At 42.1% G+C, this 23,318-nt stretch overlaps 1 protein-coding gene across 2 annotated transcripts; it reads left to right on the top strand.

Moving 5' to 3' along the window:
• The first annotated feature begins 97 nt into the window (after positions 1–97).
• On the top strand, positions 98–23,219 carry siah1 (siah E3 ubiquitin protein ligase 1). 2 transcript variants are annotated; one of them, XM_063896909.1, is made up of 6 exons: positions 8,621–9,803; positions 13,619–13,675; positions 18,764–18,820; positions 18,916–19,097; positions 20,915–21,211; positions 21,692–23,219. In XM_063896909.1, exons 1-6 carry the CDS (start codon positions 9,548–9,550, stop codon positions 22,061–22,063), a joined length of 1,221 nt encoding a protein of 406 aa, XP_063752979.1. In that variant the 5' UTR covers positions 8,621–9,547; the 3' UTR covers positions 22,064–23,219. The 2 variants fall into 2 exon arrangements, with proteins under 2 accessions (XP_063752970.1, XP_063752979.1); XM_063896900.1 differs by lacking the exons at positions 8,621–9,803; positions 18,764–18,820 and adding an exon at positions 98–305 and having other exon boundaries at positions 21,692–23,217.
• Positions 23,220–23,318: the final 99 nt, after the last annotated feature.

The following is a 23,318-nucleotide window of genomic DNA, read 5'->3' on the forward strand; positions in this document are numbered from 1 at the left end:
GCATCGAGTTGCTGTCATGTGATTGACTGATTAGATATTTACGTTAACGAGCAGTTAAACAACAGTACCTAATAAAGAGGCCAGTGTGTGTATGATTCGTGCAGAGCGCGCTCCCGCGACAAACTTCAACAACTGTGCGCGTTCTGGTGGCTGGTACTTAACGCCTGGCGTCTCGTCTCTGCTCCAGGAGCGAATGTGTACACCGAGCTAACGAATGAAAGACGATAAAGAGGGACCCTGGGTCTATCACCTCGCCATACAGTCAACTATTTATCTGCAGTGAACTGAAGGATATTTCGTCCGAGGTAAGCGGGTGTGCCGTGGTGAGGGAAACATCGGGTTTTCGAGAGTAGTATCTGTTGGGGGAAAACAACAGCCCTGCTGTAGCAGACGTTAGCTTCCTTCATTAGCGCGCTGCTAGTGTTGGCTAGCTGAGCTTGGTAAAAGGATGGCTAGCCGTGTCGCTAGCTTGTTTTTGTCGTGACGTTAAAAACGTACACATGACCGTTATATGCAGTGAAATAGTTTGCCTGGCGAGCAAACGTGGTTGTCAACACACTCAGAGCTGTGCAGGAAAAACGCTAAGGTATCTCTTTCATAGCTTGTCCACATACCTGCTAAGCTAACAAGTCACCGATTCAGCTAGCTTGTATGCTATGGGGTACTGCTTTACGGCAAGACAAGGCCTTGTATGTATGTAACAGTTGATGCCAGCTAGGCTACGCCGTTGTCTGCCTTGTCAGGCAAGGCCTTTTTGGTTTCAAAGCAGGTTAGTTGAGGTCAACAGAAACTCAACATGGCTTTGTTTTGTGTAGCAACGTTACTGGCATAACCTGGTTAAGAGACTGCTGTAGAGGAAGTGATGACTAGTGTTTACTCTCAGTAACGACTGCGGCTGCTGTCAGAGATCCACCGTGACTGTGTGTGTGACCTGTCCCTAAGGGGAGGACGAGTGAATGTCAGCTTTTAGTTGATCTTGTTCCTTAGCTTTATCTGCTTTTAAACATGTTCCCACTGTGTGCAAGTGCAGCAGGTCTCATTTGTGTTGGTAACGTGGACACCTGTAGATGTGTTATGAAATATGCTGGCTAAACTGTATCTCAGTATGACCCTATATTTAACTTACTCAAGTAAGGGAGTCTTATCAATGATCCCTTTTGTTTGTTGTCATTTTGGCTAACGCGGTCTCTAGAGAGGTTGAGGTGGGATGGATAAATGCTGGAAAGTATGTTTTCAACATAGGGAATAAAGAGTGAAAAGTCATTGTCAACGCTATCAAAAGTTGTACACAGGTTAAATGCAAGTACTCTTTCAGAAAGATGTTTGCATGTCATTGCAACACTTTTAAAGAGTCAAAGTAGTCATATGACATGCTGGTGAGAGTGTTAAATTATTTGAATACCCTAAAGTGATACCCAGGTAGGCTTCTCAGCAAGTACAACAATTTAAGTTTAGTTTCAGTGTATTTTTGTCAACTTGTACAACTTGCATACGCATAAAACATGATAATCATAACTTTTGAAATAGTGAGAATCCTAACCTAAACCGACTGAAAAGGGTTCGACTGTAGCCTTAGCTACAATAGTGTGACTCCATCATATTAATGACAACTACTCAATACTTAGTTCAAAGCACATTATACACAAGCAGCTGCTGGTAAACTTAGCTAACCAATTTCCTGTGGAAGACATTACTTCAATTTGAGTTGTTGAATCATTACATATATAGTTAAGCTTTAAAAGAAGAAGCTTGATGTCATTCCTTTATTGATGGTCACATTGAAACTATTAATAGCAAAAACAAGGGGTTTTATTTACATTCATTTCATGTTTACTTTTTGCACAGCTTGTTGAAATGCTGTAGTGCTTTTAAATGTATCTATTTTAAAAAGGCGCACATACATAGTACTGTTTTATGGGGATTGGAAGATTGTCAGCCAATACAAAACAAAGATATACCTATTATTGAAAGAAATGATGTGTGTGATGTTAATTTTTGTATTTTTAAAGATGTGCACATTAAGCCTGGGTTTGACTCTCAACAGTGAGGATTAGCATCCATCAGTCTGCTCAGCAGCAGGGTGTCCCGTCCTTTGATGATTTACACCAAATATAGATTCAGTTTTCATCCATTTAAGCTCAAGGCTGGCCTGGGAGCTGGATGGCATTGATCTGGAGAGAGATGGTCCCATTTTGTTTCGAAACATTGGAATTACAACACATCTGTCCATACTTTGTAATTATTTTTATATCCATCTGGTGCTGCAAGGTGGTTCATTTAAATTTCTTTCATTAATCCCAGTCGCCCTAATTGACATTAATAACTTTAAAACACTGCTTTATAGTTTTGTATAGGCTAGTGCTTTTAAAACACACTACACCAATTTTGTGATTTTATTTTTTTGTTGCTACATTGAAACTGCAATTAAGAGTGTCCAGGATCCGGATGAGATGGAATTGTGAGAATAAATTCAGGTAATAGCCTTACCTTATCATATGTATTATGACCTGTTGGGCATCTGCTCGGGGTAAAGTGGATGTGAATCACACATTTTGCTATTGTGGTCTTGATATGAGGTGTAATGATTTAAAAAGACCTGCATACTATCCCGAGGAAGAAAATAATAGATCCTTGTTTTTTGCTGAGTGTGCTCGTATTGTGTGTTGGATGTCTTTTATGCAGCAGGCGAGATGAACTTGTTTTGACCCGAGGGTTTTCCTTAGCATTTAGAGAGGCTTAGTCGTTTGGTAATGTAGCCACCTAGGAGGTTTTCATATGTGGATGATGTTGACAGATGCCAAGATGACAGGGATTTATGTCATGATAGGAAAGACACATCCTAATGAAATACCTATACTATTTACTGTAAATGAAGCGCTATGAATCACAAGTTCAGAACCCTGTGATCAATGAGACAATATCATATGCACATATAAGATAGGAACATCTTGATTTATCCCCATAGGGAAATTCAGGTGTCATAGCAGCAACATCAATAAGGATATGGCAGGTAAAAGTACACACATTGATAATAAGAAACGTAACAGTATAAATTAAAATAACATCAGAATAAAGCTAAAACATGTAACATGTATTCATATGTGAATAATTATGTATATTATATGACATAAATACTTGCACATTTATATATATAAATGTGCAAGTATTTATGTCCATTATCTTATGTAGGTACATATGATGCATTTACCCCTCAATTAAACTAATATCAACTCGAATAAGCAACTTAAATATGACTTGACAGTTATTTCCCTGCTCTTTCAGACTTTCTATTCTTTTTTTAACAAAAATAAACACCTGTTGTTATGGGAATATCTGGACACATTAAAGGTCAGCCTGGACTGTTGTTGCTAACTTCCGACCCCAGCCCCTTCACTTTTATCAGCTGGTGGCTAGAAAGAGAAGAGAGTGCAGATTGAGTTGTGAAGAGTCGTAGCTATTATTAAAAGAAGAATAAACAGTAAACACTGCACTGCGACACACAGCTAACACATCTGCTATTTGCTGTTATACACACGTTTCTCTCTCAATCACACTTGGCAATTTTATACGACTTGCACTGTTTATTAACAGTGATAGGGACCAGATTGAGAAACTGGTAACACCCTATGTAAAATGTTATAAACAAAAGGCTTGCTTTTTTATTTGTTTAATTGGAAGGTAAAGTGCCACAAACTCAGGAACAGTTTTGGGGTTGGAACCTTTTCAAATACCGTGGTTTGATGCTTCAGGGTTGCCATTTTTAAAAAAAGAATACAATCATCAGAATCCACATCAGGATAAATCATTCAAGCTACAGAATTCAATAAAAATACAAATGTCACTGTTGAATTGCAAAACTGCTCACCTCTAGCAACGTATGCCAATATGAAAATCTTACCCAAGATTTTGCACATTTCTGTTTCACACTAACTGTTTTTAAATCTGCACAGCTCTCCAATTGAATACAGTATCTCATATTTGACTGCACTCAGTCTCTCACTTCATTTTATTTTGTGTAAATATTGTCTTTGTTTTTATTTGTTACAATAGTTTTTATAATAGTACTCATTTTATTTTAATTTTTTAAGCAACCAGTGCCTTTTTAATATAGTGCAGTTCAGAGACGGGGAGACAGAGGGGAAGACGCGCGGCAAAGGGACTCAGGCCGGATTCGAACCTCGGTCCACCGCATGGCGATCAAACCCCAGTATATGGCCGCCTGCTCTACCCACTGAGCTATACGATGGCCTCGTATGAGTGTAACTAATTGGTGATAAAACAGATTCTGAATGTTATTAGATCACCTCGTCTGTATTCGCATACATTTGTTAGCCTGTTGTCAAATTAATTAATATTCACAGATCCTACGCTGTGTAGGTTCACAATAGAGCAGCATTACACAGGTCAGCACTGTGCTGAATTGTGACCCTTTCTCACATGGTTTTGTTGGTATGTGGCCTTTCTGTGAACCATAAAGGTTAGAAACAGTTTTCCAGGCTGTGTTTAAGTATTTCCCTCTGTGTGTTTGGTGGCTGATTTCATTTACAGAGGGAGTTTTGCAAAGGGTAATGGTGTAATCACTAAGCATGCAGACAGTTGAGGATGCAGTGGAACTAACTGCACACTGAACGAAACCAGGGGGGTAATAGTACCTTTGTGCCCTTTTATCGCTCTGCCATAGAGAAGAAATTAAGGCTTGGTTATGTGATGAATAGCTAGCTGATTAACTTGGTGTATGCTTCAAAGCCGTGTTCATTTAAAGAGAATAGGAAAAAAGCCAAAGACATCACTGGCTAATTACTTTCTGTGCGCTGTGAGCATGGGACCTGAGCACAGGGCATCGCCATTCTGACCTGAGAAGGTATCATGATTTTAATTCTTCAGCATGTCAGGTTTTTTATTGTGATTGCATTAAATACAAAAGTGTGTACATTACCAGTGTCCCATTGCATAACAGAGGGGATTGTCTTCACAGGTTGTGTTTTATGTTAGATCTTAAGCCTTTTTATGATATCAAGGGGTTGTCACAATATTGAAATAGGTCTATATGTAACATGTTGTTTTGTTGACTAAATGTATAGAGATTGGCTAATCAGACACTAGAAGATATACCTGCATACCTCTGTGGGTAAGGATTTTGATAATGTCTTTAATACAAATTAGCATTGGCTGCCATTGATATGGAAAAGAGGCATAAGTTAGAGTGCTAACAAATCCAAAGTGCTTTGATTTTTGATGTAGGGTGGAACAAAAGTATTCGTAGAAGTGGAGTTCACCCACAAACAAACAAGGATTAGAAAGGGAGATCATGTAATCCAGTATATCTCGAAATGTAGGCTGTAGGTTTATTTTTATTGTATTGATGATTTAAGCAGCCGAGTTTAATCCCCATCCAAACCATAGAAGAGCTCCAACTGTGAGTCATGTAACATGGTCTGTGGGAAAGATGAATGAGATGTTCAGTTCCAGAAACAGGGGTGCCCTGGGGCCACTTCACAACTCTATTGGTGCTCTCAGGCGAAACTGAATCTATAAAGGAGGTGAGGTGGGGGGGAGGCACATGTAATGTGCGTGCATGTGTCTATGACCTAGCAGACATTTGGTTTTCGGCAGCACATGTCCACTGAATAATGCTCATCTCTACCTCATAAGTGACAGCTGTTCCTGCCAGCCTGATGGTGTGTGACTGTGTGTATGTGTGAGAGAGAGAGAGGGAGTAACAGAGAGGGACTCATTGGCTCTGTAATATTGAGGTAATTCTAGATCTGTTACTAATGCCAAAGGGAGTCCCTGCTTGCTTAACCGCTCACCGTATTTCTCTCACGCATGATGCAAGTCTTTGTCTGCTTGTTTAAACACAAACCGTGTTGTGTTTGTGGATCTGAATTTTGCCCCTGCCCCTGATATCCCAAGCTCTGTGTGGCTTCTCCATGGTAACAAGCTGCTAAGCTTCACTGTTACTCAGTGGAAAACACACTGTGGAAAACTTGTGTCTGCCAAGGCGAAAAAGAAGGTACAATATTACCCTCTAACTAAAGGATATGCTGAGTTTCATTCAGGAATGCTTTTGGAGACAGGGCTGGTCTGTGCTGCTCATGCTGCTCACGCCTAACAAAATGTCCTTAGTTTGAATACATGGTGTGGTGTTCTCTGACTAGTTCACAAAGTCTCGGATCCAAAACAAGAATGAGTTTTAATGATCTTTTTTGCCTTTGCTTAAAACAAGAACACTTTCTAAACAAACTGCAGGACCCATTGAAAATGCATTGCAACTACACCTAAGCTTAAGAAAGCTTGAAGCCAAGAAAGGCTGGGTAACACTTTCCACTTCCCGATGTCTTCTGTTGTCTTGAGTGGTTTCCTCTGTAACCACATCTAGCTCTGAACAGACAGAGGGACTACCTCTCATTAAAAGTGAATTGGCTGTGAAATGCAAAACGTCCATTGTCTCTTTCACACGCGCAGTAACCAGTAATATTCACTATCTAGTTGTTAAACAAATGGTAGACATCATGCGTTGTTGTGTTTATTTCACATCCAAATGTGACCTCTTAGACATGGAGTTATCAAAGGTGGTGGTTCAATACTCTATCAGGTCAAAGATTTTAAATGGACTTCACATTGTCCTCCCCCCATTGACCTATAACCCAGGGGTCATTCTGTATGTTAATGCTACATTCACCTCAGTCAGCTGCAAGATGTACTCATGATGAACCAATGAAATCTCAAGTGGGATAATTAGATCTCCCAAAGTGGTGTTAAATGGATTATTTTTGTACAATTACACAGACTACAGTAAATAAAATGTTTCTCTTATCAAATTAGTACAAGCTGGACCTCTTTTGGGAGAAACAGCAGCAGTCATTTCATCTGGAAATGTGGGCTCGACATTTCCAGCATCAGTGCCAAGGCACGCTCTAGAACTCACACATCATGTTTTCTCTTTCTTCTGTATTTTCAGATCAGTAATGCTTTATTGGCATGACAAATATCAAGCTTGAAATGTAAATAATCTCTACCCTGCTCCTACTCTTTGTGTGTGTGTGTGTGTGTGTGTGTGTGTGTGTGTGTGTGTGTGTGTGTTGTCTGCTGCTTGGTCCAGATGGCTCATTGTTGTATCTGCTGCCCTGCCCCTTTAATAACACACTTTTGGCATTGGCTAGTGTCACTAGTGCTGTTTTATAGCTCAGTGTGTGTGTCACAGTGGGTTCTCTTTGTGCCTATATTAGTTTCTGCTGCTGGATTTCTGACTGCTTTATGTTTTATATTGTGTGGGGATAATGTGAACAGATGTAGTGTAACGATGGGGAACAGAATGCATGGGAGGGGGAGCAGCAGCGTGTCTCCTACCTTCTTTGAAGCAGCACACGCCTAAAGAAGCTTTTAATCTAAACTAAAGAGAGATATCTTTTAAAAAAATAAGGATAATTTAGAACTGTATAGATGAAAAGGTCAATGACTCTAAGTAATATTTGACTAGTTTGACACATTTGCAATATTCACATTTTCTCACAGAACATAAACATTACAATATAAGTTTTCCCCAATATCATGTAGCCATTGTAGTTCATATAATCCAAGGGTTGCAAGATTAATCATAAATAATCTTTTATTTTAGGCATGCATGATGTTATATCTGAAGGATGCCGGTGTTGCACCATAAGAAGAGATGGTCGTATAGAATCACGTTCATAATTTGTCCTTCAAATCCAATTTTTAGGCCAACTCTTCCTGAACCTAGCAATTCGCTCAGAGCTATATGTTTCATCCCAGGTTTGAAAATGAACCTATGCTCTTATCTACTGCTGTGTTTTTCTCCTTTTCATAGCACTTTGGTAAAGGTTTGTTGTTGTCTGTTCTATAAACATGACATTCTTTTTACATAAAGTACGAAACAGTCCATCCACTCAGCCCCCCTGAGCGTGTGTGTGTGTGTGTGTGTGTGTGTGTGTGTGTGTGTGTGTGTGTGTGTGTGTGTGTGTGTGTGTGTGTGTGTGTGTGTGTGTGTGTGTGTGTGTGTGTGTGTGTGTGTGTGTGTGTGTGTGTGTGTGTGTGTGTGTGTGTGTGTGTGTGTGTGTGTGTGTGTGTGTGTGTGTGTGTGTGTGTGTGTGTGTGTGTGTGTGTGTGTGTGTGTGTGTGTGTGTGTGTGTGTGTGTGATGGAGGGGTGAACATTTTTGCACTACTGGAAAGATTCTAGAGGGTAACAAGTTCACATTTTATCATGAGTGAAGATGACCTTAGGAAAATGTCACATTGTTTGATCTGCAAACATGTAATTTCGCCGAAGCCTGCACTCCGTTGTAAAACACGCTTCAATTTTTCACATTTTACAATTTTGGTGGTGAGAAGTTGATGGAATTTGATACTTACACCTAGAACACTGTGGCAAGCCGTGAGAGGGGAAGGCAATACAACGATGGAATGCAAAGAAAAGGCAGGGAGAAAGTGAGGTATGGTGTCAACGAGGGCAGCTGCTGGTGCAGCCTCCAGCCAGACGAGGCTGAAATCTGAGACTTGCAGAACCACAGCATCGGGCGGAGGGAGGGAGGGAGGGGGCAGAGAGAAAGAAACACAAGTGGGAGAAAGGGAGAGAATGTCCGGCAAAATATGCAGGCTGAGGGAGAGCAAAAGAGTAGGAGCAGAGAGGAAAGGAGAGTTACTGACATGAGAGATAAAGTGTAGCGGGGCAAATACATTTAGTAAAGAATCGATTGAAAGTCTGTCTGAAAGAGAAATGATGTGTCGACGACAGGAAGAGGTTATTTGTGAGGTTAGTGTGTGAGCCTGCTCTGTTTGGACTGACATTGGATGCCGGCTAAGCTGCTCTGTGTCTCGCACAGAAACACACCCAGCAGCAGTGACACCTACACACTCCAGGGGACAGAGAGAACATGGCCTGAATAAAAGAACACAGCAGAGAAAAGTCAGAGGGAGAGTTACTTTGTCCGGGACTCTCCCTCCTTTTCCTCTCTCGTGAGCTACATCCCTCTTCCACCGGGAAAGCAAGAGAGAGCAGGGTTTGTTTTTCCACTCAAAAGGATTATTCTTCCAGCAGCTCCTTTTTACAACATCAAATATTGGTTTTCCACAGAAACCAAGCATTCCTTCTCCGTGGGAATTGTGCTTTTGTGCGGTTTGGAAAATGGATTTGGAAGAGGATATGTCTTGTTAGAGCTGCAGTCCCTGAAGAGCTGGCAGCTGGAGAAAGGTGGAACTTTGTGAAAGCATCATTATCCAGTGTTAGAGACGCTCTACGCTGTTTTGGCTAAACTCTCGTGTTTCCTTTAGTTCCTAGTGGCTGATTGGGAGGAGCCAGGGAGTGGAAGACTGACCACACACACACTGACAGACTGTTGACTATTTTGCAAGGTTTCAGTGTGACAGGAAGCACAGCTCAGAGAAAACTGCTTTTGCTTTTCCTTCTTAATTTGGCTCCCATTTTGGCCTGTAAAGCCGGTGTATTGGATTCCTGTTTTTTATTTTTGCCCTTGTCTGGACACAGCTCCCATTCTTTCATCACAGCTCTCCCTGGACCCTCATGAGCATATGCTTCCTAAACGGGGGACTAGATGGAAGAAATGTGATCCTCTGTTTTGTAGTGTGTTTTGGACAGCAACAGTGCGGTTTCCATGGAAAAGGCCAGAGAAATATGGAGTGGAGGGGCTGCGTGAGCGCTCTACCCCTATGTCTCTGGTCCAAGTGAAATCAAAGCCAGCTAGCGTAGCCCTGCAAGCTCCGCCCTGGAATTCCTTGTTCAGACTCTTCTCGTGTGTAGCCACAAGTAGCGTGCACAGGACTAAAGGTGAATGAAAAGATAATAATCACATGAAAGGCCAACTCTCTTCTGGAAACATTTGCACCTTTTCTCCTCATTAGCTCCGTGTGTGACCTGTAGCTGGAGCCTTGTAGCTGCAGCTGCAGTGTTGCAAAGCGTCATATTTTCCTCTGCTCAGCCCGGCTTTGTCAGGTTGATAAATTGACTCGGTGTGTTCAGGGAGCCGTCCTGACAGAAAGTATGCTAAATCGCATGTTGCTGAGTACAGGAGAGTTTTGAAGCGAGCGTGCCATGTGTGTTCATGGTAAATGTATATTTGGTGGTGTGTGTTAAAACTGTACAATGTGTGTGTGATGGAGAGAAGAGTGGGCTATGAGTTCAGAACAAAGAGTGGCATGTTTGTATTGTAGCCTGGCTTGTTTTCTGCCTCCCCCTCTGCTTGTCCTCTGTTTATCTGCCTCTTTATCTCATCTCCTTCCATATCCTCTTTACTGTAGCTTTATCCCATATCCATCCTTCCTTGTTTCTTTTCCTTTCTGTCATGTTTTCTTGGCTTCTTTGTCAAGTCAGCGGTCTTGGTATCTTTTGAATATTTGCCTCTTCCATTTTTCATCTGTCTGTTGTGTCTTTTTATAGTGTGCGAATGTTTATGTTTTTTGTCTCGGGGCAAGTTGGCGCTCGCTGCAGATTGACTTGGGTGACTTAGAGTAAACCTTAAAGCATTTTGGATTAGGGCTTTGTTTAGATGGAGTAGAGCCAGACCTCTCCCTGGGGATCTGTCTGCTGTGAAACAGAAAACCACAAATACTTTGCACATTCAAATAAGTCAGACTCCCTCTTCTGAAACAGAGAAAGCTTTGTTAGTGTTTGATAAGCGGAAATGTAGATGCATTTTAAAACCCTCCGGACGGTTGCTTTAATTTGTGCTGATCCATTAGCGCAACAGCGGCTTGGTTTACAAGCACTATAATAATCCAATTTTTCAATGACAATGTTTATGTGGGTTTACACACGCTGCGTTCCCATATAAGCATGACTGGAGTATTCAGTATTTATCTGGTGCTCATCCAAACTAGGCAAATCAAGTGCATATTCCAAAGGGAAAGGCCTTTTGTTTGGGCACATCTGTACTTTCCTTGACCGTGTTTGTCTGTTGAGCTGCAGTGGAGAACACTTTATTTATCTGACCTTGAGAAGATATACTTTTGGATGCATTTTTCATAGAAAGCCATCATAAATTTGATTTCAAATAGACGGTACGACGAGCAGATCACAGCAAGAACTAACGTGACTGTTTCCCACAGAACATGTATGTGGGGAGGAAAGTACTCACTTCAGTCATGGGTTCCATCAGTTGGATTGAAGTCATATGTTGGTTTGTACCGCGGGTATAGGGGAAGGGCGAAGAAGTTCAGGGGAGTGTTATCACAATACCAAAATGATGACTTGATGATGTACCCACACCAAGTCTAACACATGACGAACAGTTATGCAATAATATAACACTGATATGTAAATATCTTTCTCTGAAAGTACCAGTAATTTCAAATAATATGTGGTTAGAACATTTGTAAAAGTAGTATAAATGAATTACAAGTCTTCCTTATACCTTCCAATGCTGTTTATTTACATTGTCTATTATTTGAAACGACTTTGATTGACGCTAATGTGATATGCTTAAATCAAACTCTTTAAAACATGTGGCTAAAAAAAGCTTCCTTTTTTAGTCCAATTCACAGCTGTAGAAAGACAACCCCACAACTTGTTTCATCATTTTATTTATTATTTACTCTCCAATGGCATTCAATGTAATTTTTGCAAGCTCGATGTGAGCGAAAAACTGTGATATGTGAAAATGAGACGACTCTTCTGTTGACATTGGCTTCAGCAGAGATACAGCCTGTGCAAAGCTTATTCCTTTAAAAACACATCCTACTTCATAGTGCAGCTCCAACCACAGGAAGTTTTCCTAGCCGAGAGTTCTGATAACAGGAGAAACAGAAAAGAGTCAGTGCCTTCCCAGTGCAACATCTTCTGGCATGTGTAGCGCATAACGCTCTTATTAATCTGCTGAAGTTTGATTAAGCCATCTACTTTATAAGAAAAGGCCTTTAAATGTTGCTAACATGGATATTTCCCTAGTTTTCTGTGAAACAAGTATGCTTTCAAAGTGTGTAACGTTTACATGAGTACACCATTCTTGCTTTTCTGCCTTGTGGATATGAAAACTTGGCTGAGGGAATGTCACAGCAGTTTTCATATGTTATCTTTTCAGTTTTTCCCCACAACAATTGACTCAATAAGCTATGCAGGTACATGCTGTTTAGAAAATATACTCTGGGTTTGCGTGTTGCAAGTGGAAGGGAAGCTGGTGGGCTTCTTCTCTTAAATGTACACATATTGACATTATTTTGGATGAATTACTTTTGATAATTCCAAATTTGAATGTACCATGATTTTTGATTTCCACTTCAGAAGTGACCTTTGTTTTTTTTTTAGAGTTCTGTCTAGGGATGCACCGATACATCGGTGAGACAACGGCATCGGCCGATGTTAGCGCCATTTACCACCATCGGTAAAATAAGGTGACACCACCGATGGCAGTCACCGATGTATATGTTGTGCTACATGACCGGGAGAAGTCACTTTAGCATCGTTGTTTTTAAATCTGACGGACCAAATCTGAAGTCAGGGCATCATTTTTGAAGGATTAGAACAGTGACTGTGGGTCTGCCGTAATTTAGTCATCCGGGGGGGCGGGCTCTCCTCTCCTCTGTGAGGAGCTGCTGCTGCGCATGCTGTAGGACTTCCGCCCCGTGTAGCGGGTGTCTGCAGGATCGGTAAATTAAATCCATTCTTCAGTGCTCTTGGGAGGCCGTTGTTGATATTTGTGACTTTGTAATACTTGCTGCTACTCCCGTTAACTTCCAGAAACGTACTATGGCTCGCTCAAACTCTCTCGCTCTTACACATGCACACACATCCCCTACTCTCTCTCTTAAAGGGGTAGGCTGGCTTAGTCTGCATTATTCTATTATTATAGTGTACATATTAAAACATCGGGCATTGGTATCGGCAAAAATTATTATTCTTAACATCGGCCGACATTTTTTCAATCGGTGCATCCCTAGTTCTGTCACAAGTAAGCTCTTTCTCACATAATAATAATAAAAGGGGTTATGTTTGTTTCAGTTGAAAGTTTGCTTCACTATGTAATGGTTTAATTGGCTGCAAAAGAAAAAGCTTCTGAATGCCAGTTGCACATAATACTGACTCCAGCATTATATCTGCGTGGTGTAATGGCAGCAATGTGTTAAAAAAGTGACCGTTTTTCAGCACCAACCAGACGTGTTGGTGAAAAGACTCCAGCAGCTGTTCGTCTGGAAAGCAATGCATCGGCATATTAGGATCATAACTCCATAATTAGGGGCCACACACTTTTACCTTCCGTATAAAGCTTATCTGCTTTATGCAATATGAATAAACAGTGCCAGGAAGTGAGAATCGATGATTTGTAGTAGTCTAGTCTAATGTACATTGCATTAGAAGTTCAGCACTGCAGGGCTTTAATGCCTCGAAGGAGAACTGCTTAGTCTATGTAAGTGCCCTTCCTCCTCTGATAGATAGCAGAGATATAAACCATAAACATGAGACTCATGGTGTAAATAAGATCTGCTTCATGTGTTACTGTCAGTCTGTGGTGAATAACATCTGTTACCTCAGGCTTATCGTAAGTGTATGGTTGTGGAGTAATTGGTAGGCATAATTCCCCGACAGAAAAATACTTTTCCCTCTAAATCATGTTTGTTTACCCTCTGTTTTTTCCTATTCTCTCTTTTCAGAGGTCCCCACATTTCAAGAGAAGACGACCGCCTTATTTGGAAATCTTATGGACGAAGGTTGGTATTTGTTTCTTTGGTGTTTTTCTTTACGTCTCTTTGTCCTACACTTATGTCTAAGAGGGTTTCTGAGTATCCCCGAAAAAGAGGGAAAAGGCATTTAAATCAATAATTTCAGATGTTTGGCCTTGGTATTAAAGTGTCATCAATCATTCTTTAAAAAGCCTTACAAATGTTAAGACATTGGAAGAAGAGTTTTATTCACAACAAGTTTTCATAAATGAATTAAAAAGTATCTAATCCAACTTGCCGAAAGCTGTAGGAACCTGGTTTAATGACAATCGTTGACCGTCTGTTTTGTTGCCAGATTTCCAGTTTGTTCCTTTTGAGCCAAATGAAGCACCTTTTACTTGTTTTCTTTAACATCTCTTGTAAGAGCTGTATAATTGCCTTTCTGTTAAAAAATGTTGTATTAACACACTTTTAAACACAAATTTGTTCATGTTTCTACTTTCCCTTTCACCATTTTGGTGCTCTGTCTGAGCACAGGACGTTTTGCCCAGTCATTGTTTGTGTCTGCTCTCCTTCTGTCATCCTCCTTCCTCCTTCCTCCTCGACACAAAGCAGTTGGTGCTCATTGCACTCTCTCTATCTGCTTAGCTGACTCACTCTTTCTGTCTCCTCTGAGAGAAGGAGGGGGTGAAAACATGAGCTCACACCTTTTTGTTGTGCCTTTTTTTTTTCTTGAATGTGTAATGTTGTTCTCTCTGGAGAGGTATTATCCCTAATGAGCTGCTGCTTCTCGTAACTGTAAATCCAGCCTGTAAAAGCCTTTTCTGAGACACCTGCTTACAACAAAAGGGTGCTGAGGCTTGCTTGTACATACTTTTTTCCTTTATCTTGCCAGTGTCACTTCCTACACCCCCATGTGCCAACTGGACAAGTGATATTATGTTTATCCCCCCCTACTGGCTCTCTTACGCTGGGCTTGTTGCTATTTGTTGGAGCCTTATGTGCTGCTAGCTAACGCAGCTAGGCGAGATTTGTATCAGAATGAACTTTCTTGGTTGTTAACAACTAAGCTACACAAACCATCATGACCTTTTAAAGTGGATGGAACATGCTTTAATGTTTTTGCCATCATACTGTCCCCAGTTCTGCTGTTTGCGTGCCCGAGACCCAGAGTGTGTGTAGCTCAGCCAATCAGAAGCAACGTGTTAATCACATCAATCACAACTGAGCTGGCGTTTTCAAAAATTCCTGAGAGAATGCGTGAGTGGGAATCTCACTTCAGAATTCCTATCATACGTTGTTATATCAGCTCGGAACAGATGAAACACCTCATGGTTGAATTAAAATTGGGTGTGTCGGCTTAAACGTTTCTCAGCCGTGAGACTACAACACCCGTCTTTCATGGCCTCCTGGATGAAGTCCAGTGTGTTTCAGTAGGGAATTTTCAGCCATACAGTAATTCTGCTGACTGTCCAGCACTCCGGCTGTATCAACTGTAACACATTGCTTTCTTCTAGGCTACTTTTGCCTGATTTAAAAGAGAATGTATCTGATTTAAAATAAAATAAAAACCTATTATCATGCTTCCAGCCGTACACATTTCTCTCTGACGTCATGCTTCACAGCTCATGTCCCTGCAGTGTTTCACACACTGCACACACAGCTGGCAGTTGTGACTGACAGACTAGTTGAGTCACCATCAAGGCTTGTTAAACACAGTCCTCCTTCATAATAACATAGTTTTTGTAAGATAGAAATGCTAATTTGGAAAAATTCCGACCGATAGCTGACCTTAGGTATCCGATCATTAGCTGCTACCCATGCCTTGCGAGCAGGGCTGCCATGGTTGAGTTGTGAAGCTACAACCCTATGCACAAAAAGGTAAAATGCACTATTAATCGCCAGCTGCACAACCAAATCCCCCGCTCATGTGTTGGGTTAGAAGCTGCCTGCAAGGTTGTGAACACATGCAGCTGCTTTCCCGGTCTTTTCTAAGTCTCAAAACCACTACCTGTAGACGAGTTAAAGGGAAGCAAAAAGCTCAAACTGACTTAAGGTGGACTGATCGTTAAGGGGGATCAGCTATTCTTATTTAAGTGACAAGCATCATTGAGTTTCACGCAGTTGTTTATAAACGAATAAGATTTGTTTAACAGTTGAATATTAACTCCCTTTTTTCTAAAACTTTTACATGGATACCATACACTAAAACATACTTACAATACTTACATGTCTCATAAGCCCACCCATCTACAGCAAATGACTCTTTGGATGATAGCATTGTCTTGCTATTATCCAGTGAGTGCCGCCTGCACCAAAGCTCACTGTAGGTTATTCTTATCAGGCATGCTAGCCGACTGTGACCGTGGCCTTGGCCTAACTGAATGTCCTGAGCTAATTTGGTCCAACTGCTCTTAGTGCTGCTGCTAGCATGCTAGCCCGCTAAGAAGTGCTATTTATAGCCGCTCAGGCATTATCTCCACCACAGCAGATGTGTTTACAAGCCGGCAAACACGGTAACATCCAGCTCACACTGTCTTACATTAGGTCCAGTTTTTTGAACCTCTGCAGTTTGCATGTGTGCACGCTTTACTCCAACAGATGCACCGACAGAGGTGGTCTGCCAGCTGCCGAGCCGGACGTAAAAGGGAAGCTTATCCAGGTCATTACGACGTCATTAAAAGCAGCACATTTCATTTAACAGTCATTGTTTTTGGGCCAACCCAAAACCCTGATGGAAAATATTTTGTATGTTATTTAGAATATGAAGTAAATCGATATTCTCAGTCCTAAACATAGTTTAGCTCATTCATGTGATTAGCTAATTCCGTACACTAAAAACAAATATTGTTTGCACCACTGCAGACCATGGCAGAACATGAATATTTTAGGTTAAATGCACTACCGCTGACCATTCCTGTGATATTTTGGCCAGGATTTAACACACTGTGCACACAGGGTTTAGGAAGGTTACACCTCCTCATCATTTTGAGACGAAGTGACCCATATAAGGAAGAGCTGCAGGGTGATTTAATCCTTATGAGACAAGGGGGAAGCCAAACCAAACAATTCTCGGCTTTGGATAGATTTACTCAAATGGTCCAATATATTTCATCAAATTATCAAAAGGAAGACTTAAGTGCTGCATTAAGAACATATTCCTTAACACTCGTGCAAAGACCACCTTTAATGCTCCTTGATATCTGCAGAATCTTCTTTTAACACTGCAAACATGTTGAATAAGCTGCTAAATTAGCCTTGTGCAGCCATCACTACAGCCCTGGCAGAGTTGTGCTGCTGGCTGTTGATTCCCCAGCTGTAGTTCTGTCTGTGTACATATTGCTGCGTTGTCTCACCATCAGATTCTCTTTTGTCTTCGCCTCCCACACCTACTATCCTCTCCCCTCTCTGTGCTGCATCGGTCTTTGGGTAGTGCTATAAAAAGCATGAGCTAGGCCAGATAGCGATAGAGTATTTGGGGACAAAAGGCATGCACAGTCATACCACCTAAACCCGTTACTGCCAAGAGAAGAAATGTCATTTGACACCCACTTAATCACCCTGCCCTTTCCTCCCTTTTTATCTCCTCACTGTCACTCTTTGCACATTTGTTCCTTTTCCTCACCTCCTCCATTGTCCTCTCAACCCGACCTCATTTTGCCGTGTTCCTCTTAAGTTTACGCTCTTACTGTCCACGTCTCCGCCTTCCCTCTCTCCTGCTGCCCCCTCTCCCTTAGCACACACCTATTGTCCTGCCCATCGTTTAGACTCCGCTCCTATCTACCCCTCTCCTTTTCTCTGCTCCACAGGCCATCCCATACTTAACCACAAACCTGTTACCAGGACAACTGCTCAGCACGATAGGAAACAGCAGCTACACACACACACACAAGCACACCACATCTGAGCTCACTTTATTGTCTGGTGGTTCTTTTTTTAAACATGAGACCAAGAAAGTCTGAGTATCCATGAAAAGTTGCTGGGAAAATAATAGACGTGTTGCACATGGTGGGCTCCGGGCAAAGAGAATATGGACATGTTCTCTACTCTTTACTCATAAAGCAGTAAAGAAAGGGTTTTAGCCCCTTAAGATGCTCCTAATAAATTGTGTCCAAACCAGCAGAGGAAGCATTCACTTTGGTTTGAAGCACTGCAGCATTGTGGGAGCCAGCAATACAGCCACCCTTATGAATGCAGAAGTCTGACAATGACTGACTGAGTTTGAGAAAATCCCACTGCTGGTCACACCAGGGGGAAAAAGAAATCACAGAAAACCATAACAAGCTTTGATCAATTATATGAGACCTGCCATCCTGTATTTTAATAAAGTTTTGCATGGCCAGGGTTCCCTTTACGGAAGCAGAGGGATTTTCCCTTTGATTTGTGATTAACCCCACTTTTAGTGGTACTCACTTGATAGCAAAAGCTGTTTATGACACAGAGAAGCTTTGAACATTCAGGAGGGGAATATCAATGGAGATATCTTATGTCAGTGGTCCCCAACCCCCAGTCCACGGCCGGGTCATTTGGTCCCGGGCCGCACAGAAAGATTGAATAATAAAACATTTGATTTTTCAGTTTGAAAGATGTTTTATTTTGTGCGTCTGTGTCTCACACATGTCAAGACGCTCATCTCAGTCACAAAATACGTTACTTCAGAAATTAGGGGAAACGGGAAATATATATTCCAGCTGTGATTGGGTTTTTGTCATCATTTCATAAGCGAGCGCATCAGGACACCGCCGTAAGAGGCGTCTACGTTGACCAGTATTGATTCGAGCACACAGAAACGCTGCATATGAAAGGCCCCTTATGATTGCTGCAAATGTTGGTTAGGCGTTCCCGGGCCGCTCCGACAGCCCTGTATCCCACCATACTTTGAAGTCCGTGAAAAATATTGTGTTGCTTGAAACTGATCTGTCGTTCAAAAAAGTTTGGGGACTGGTTCTACGAAAAAATAATAACTACAATATCTTCTATGTTACAGTATTACTCAGCAATGAAAAACTGAACAAAAACCAGAGTAAAGAAACTATATTTACGCTTAGGAGCACCAAGCAATGTTGAAGTTCACCATGTGGTCACGCCGCCCCCCCCCTTCTCTTTTACCACTCTTTAACACTCTCTCCTTTTTAGCCGAGTCCCTCAGTGTTGATGCAGATGTGTCGGAGGTAAACAGCCAGGGACTCAGAGGTCAGAGCTCAGAGGTGCAGGAAGTGATGTCACGTATAGTGCTATGTGATGTTCCGAAACCCTCATCAGACCCTCTCCCTCTCTCCCTGCTTCAGAAATGAGTCGCCAGACTGCCACCGCGCTGCCCACTGGAACCTCCAAGTGCCCCCCCTCCCAGCGCGTCCCCACCCTGTCAGGCACCACCGCCTCCAACAGCGACCTGGCCAGCCTGTTTGAGTGCCCTGTCTGCTTCGACTATGTGCTCCCCCCCATCCTGCAGTGCCAGTCTGGACACCTGGTATGTACTACTACTTTTAATTATAGTAAAGCTTTGTTTTTATTGCACTTTTCATACACAGGATGCAGCTTAAAGCGCTTCAACAAACAACCAACGGACATTTAATTCAAGTCAAATCTTAAACCTCTTGGCAAATGCATAAATTCTAAAAGTACTCGATAAAAGAAAGAAAAAATATACAATTAATAAATAAAATAGAATAATACATACACAAATTCATCAAAAATGAAAAAGCAATAGAAGAGGGATATTGCTAATTAAAAGCTTTGAATTAAAGTATGTTTTCAGCTTTTGTTTAAAAATGTCCACTGAGTTTGCCTCTCATTTTTCTGGGTAAGGTGTTCTAGGGCAGTGGATAAAAGCCCCTTTTACCAGTTGTATGTTTTAGGGGACTCGGGGAGCTCAGACATGGATAAAAAATGATAGCGACCCATTGAGCTGCTTGTTGCACCACATTTTAGACTGATACCCAGAGTGTTACTTGCATTATATTTTGTCACTGCATAAAGTAAAATGTGTTAACTAAACAACATTTCCTCATGGATTGAGTAGTTTTATTACTTGGCTAATTTCACTGTCGAACAAGTGAGGCTTCATTAGTGCTCATTTAACGGCCCTAATCACATTAAAAATTACCCTGGTTTTTGAGGACTAAATGCATTTAAAGCCATTGAGAACGTTCTGCTGTTTTAGTACTACTACCTGTGTGTTTGTGCGATTTTTGAATTCGAGCTACTAGAATTAAGTCTCCAACTTGTGATGTCATCAAAAATAAAGTCTGCAGATGAGAAACCCACAACATATTTGTTACTAATATTAAAAAAATATATGCCCCAAGAAACGTTCCTTGGCTATAACATTAATCCCAATGTATCTTTTATGCAACAGTCTCATGTTATATAGCTGACGGCGTCACACATTTAAGCACTGTACTTTATAACATGTATGGCTTTTGGAAAGGCTTTATTTATATAGCACTTTTCATACAGCACGTGCAGTTCAAAGTGCTTTACAAAATGGCACACAACTCAGGTTAAAAACAAACGACAAGAAATTCCCCTCAGATCAGACGTTGAGACATTTTCAGACATGCAGCATATCAAATATTAAAAATAAACAGGAAGGAAAAATAAGACACATGACTGATGCAAAGATACAAAATAAAAGCAGACTTGTACAATAAAATGTAAAAGGATGATGGTAAAAAAACTTCACAATTATAATAAAGGGTCAAAATATTAAAAGACAAACTTAAAATGACATTTTGTTGTTCAAACTGTTGAATAAATAATAAAGTTAAGACCAATAAAATAAAACAATAATAAAAGTAGGTCAATTATAAAGACTAAAAGACCATTTAAAGGCGTGTGTCGCAAAAAAAAGCTAATCTAAATAGATGTGTCTTGAGCTGTATTTGCTGAAACAGTTCCCCTTCAATGTCCTCTGCTTTCAACGCGAGAACAGGAAGTCGTTCCAAATCTCAAAATATAGTAGAATAGTCGTCCTTAAAGAGACTTTCTTTGGCATCAGCTGCAAATATTAATAATGGCTGCCAAATGTGTGGACTGATTCAGCAGACTGAAAACTCTTCACCTTGAGTGTCATTTAGAAGAACATGTTCCTTGACACAGACTTAAAGGTCAGTTGTTTTTAAGTGTTGGCTTTTGAAAGGTATAGTAAACTGAGGAATGTATCTTTAGACGAGTACAGAAAGAATTAGCCAGGCTATGCTAACAAATCTTGGCTGCTTGAAATTTCACGCTGAACTCCTAAGTTGTGGATGAAAACGCTGACTTGTTTTCCGTGTGCCTTCCCAGGTATGCTCGAACTGCCGGCCCAAGCTCACCTGCTGCCCCACCTGCCGAGGGCCCCTGGGCTCCATCAGGAACCTGGCCATGGAGAAGGTGGCGAACTCGGTCCTCTTCCCCTGCAAGTACGCCTCGTCGGGCTGCGACGTCACCCTGCCTCACACCGACAAGACGGAGCACGAAGAGCTCTGTGAGTTCCGGCCGTACTCCTGCCCCTGTCCCGGCGCCTCCTGCAAGTGGCAGGGCTCCCTGGACGCCGTCATGCCTCACCTGATGCACCAGCACAAGTCCATCACCACGCTGCAGGTCAGACATCTTCCACTTAGCTTCCTCTGCTCCCTGATAGCAATGAAGGATTACAGTGAGGTTTCTCAGGAAGACTTTCACGAATGAGGTTAAGGGGGTATTGGCTTCACATCCCGATGAAAGGGTGAATTGTTCTACAGGTCTCCAAATTAAACTGTGGATGTATTTATCATTAGAGCTATAGTTTCTTGTATGCTTTTATCACTAGCCAAACCGGTTCTACAAATGTCTTAGTTTTAAGAGTCTGTTCCCTCTATTTTAATCTGGCACTGCCTTCCAAATCTGGAAACATCAGTATGAATATCATTTCAAATTAAAGGGCACTGATAATTTATATCAAAGTCAGGTTTTTCGGAGTGTTTTCTCTCTGTGTGGAGAGAAAATGACCCTGATGATGTCATTCCTTTGGTATTGAACCTACAAATGTATTACTACAAGAAAACCGGTTAATGAACCTGCTTCTGCCATGTGTCCTTCCAGGGGGAGGACATCGTGTTCCTGGCCACGGACATCAACCTCCCGGGCGCGGTGGACTGGGTGATGATGCAGTCCTGCTTCGGCTTCCACTTCATGCTAGTGCTGGAGAAGCAGGAGAAGTACGACGGCCACCAGCAGTTCTTCGCCATCGTGCAGCTCATCGGGACCCGCAAGCAGGCGGAGAACTTCGCCTACCGGCTGGAGCTCAACGGGCATCGGCGCCGCCTCACCTGGGAGGCCACGCCGCGCTCCATCCACGAGGGCATCGCCACGGCGATCATGAACAGCGACTGCCTGGTGTTCGACACGTCCATCGCACAGCTGTTCGCCGAGAACGGCAACCTGGGGATCAACGTCACCATCTCCATGTGCTAAGAAAAACTTTTCCAGAAAAAAAGAGGGTCAAAAAGTTACAGATTGTCCGGGGGGCATTTTTTTAAGGGGGTCAAACTCGTTGTGACTTCACAGCGTCTCCTCCCACCCCCTTTCTCTGCCTCACCCCTTGAGACGTGGAACTGGACTGTCTGATCGGGCAGCCAAGGGGTGGGGATGGATGGATGGATGGATGAATGAATGGAGGAATGCATAAACACGAGGAAAAAACTGTGTAGTGATGGACTTCTAAACATATATATGTGAGACGCATGCACGCACATGCAGGTCCCGCCCTCTCTCGGTCACCAAACCCAAACTGACGAGCTGTTCAGTCAAATATCGCCGTTAGTCGCCGTCTACTTCCCCTCAGTCATCCTCTGGCATTTTACACACTACAGCCCCGCCCTTCACTCACAGATGCTCTCAAACGTGCTGTGGCGACTACACGATGAGGAAGGCTCAAGCTATACCACAACACGGACTCCCGGTCAGTACACCCCCCACCATTCCCTGCTGTTTGTATTCAAACTCCCTCTTGGATTAAACGCTCCACACCCGTGTGTTCATCTGTTAGCGCCCGGGATATCGCAGATTTTGGCTGTTTTATCTCCACCTGTGATTGGACGGCTGTAGCACCCATAGCCACCCAGTTATGTCCATGACTGCAGACGCTCCACAGAACATCCCTCACTCGCTCCACCCGAGGCTAAAGATTGTGACGCTCTTTAAATAGTAGACCATCGTCATAACTAGTTATTCCTCCCGCTCTCGCACGGTATGGATTTGGAAAGCCCCGCAGCTACAACGGCCCTGGATCCTTAAAAGAGAATAATACTTTCATGGGACTGGACGGGTAAAAGTGGAGGTGTAACACACACACGAAAACACACCCTGCATTACAGGCTGCGTGTGGATGATCGCGTGTCGGAGCATTGTTGACCGAGGATTAGAGGAGTCCTTTTTTTGTTGTTTTTTTCAGAACGAGGAAAGAAAAACATTTCAGTCGAGTCAGTTTTCTTTTGGGGTTTATTTTTTAAGTCTGTTTCTTTTTAATTATTTTAGTTGTCTTTTTTTTGTATGAGAGGAGAGGAGAGGTGTGTGTGTGTGTGTGTGTGTGTGTGTGTGTGTGTGTGTGTGTGTGTGTGTGTGTGTGTGTGTGTGTGTGTGTGTGTGTGTGTGTGTGTGTGTGTGTGTGTGTGTGTGTGTGTGTGTGTGTGTGTGTGTGTGTGTGTGTGTGTGTGTGTGTGTGTGTGTG

This window comes from Eleginops maclovinus, chromosome 2 (assembly GCF_036324505.1).
Source record: "Eleginops maclovinus isolate JMC-PN-2008 ecotype Puerto Natales chromosome 2, JC_Emac_rtc_rv5, whole genome shotgun sequence".
In the NCBI taxonomy this organism is placed as follows: Eukaryota; Metazoa; Chordata; class Actinopteri; order Perciformes; family Eleginopidae; genus Eleginops; species Eleginops maclovinus.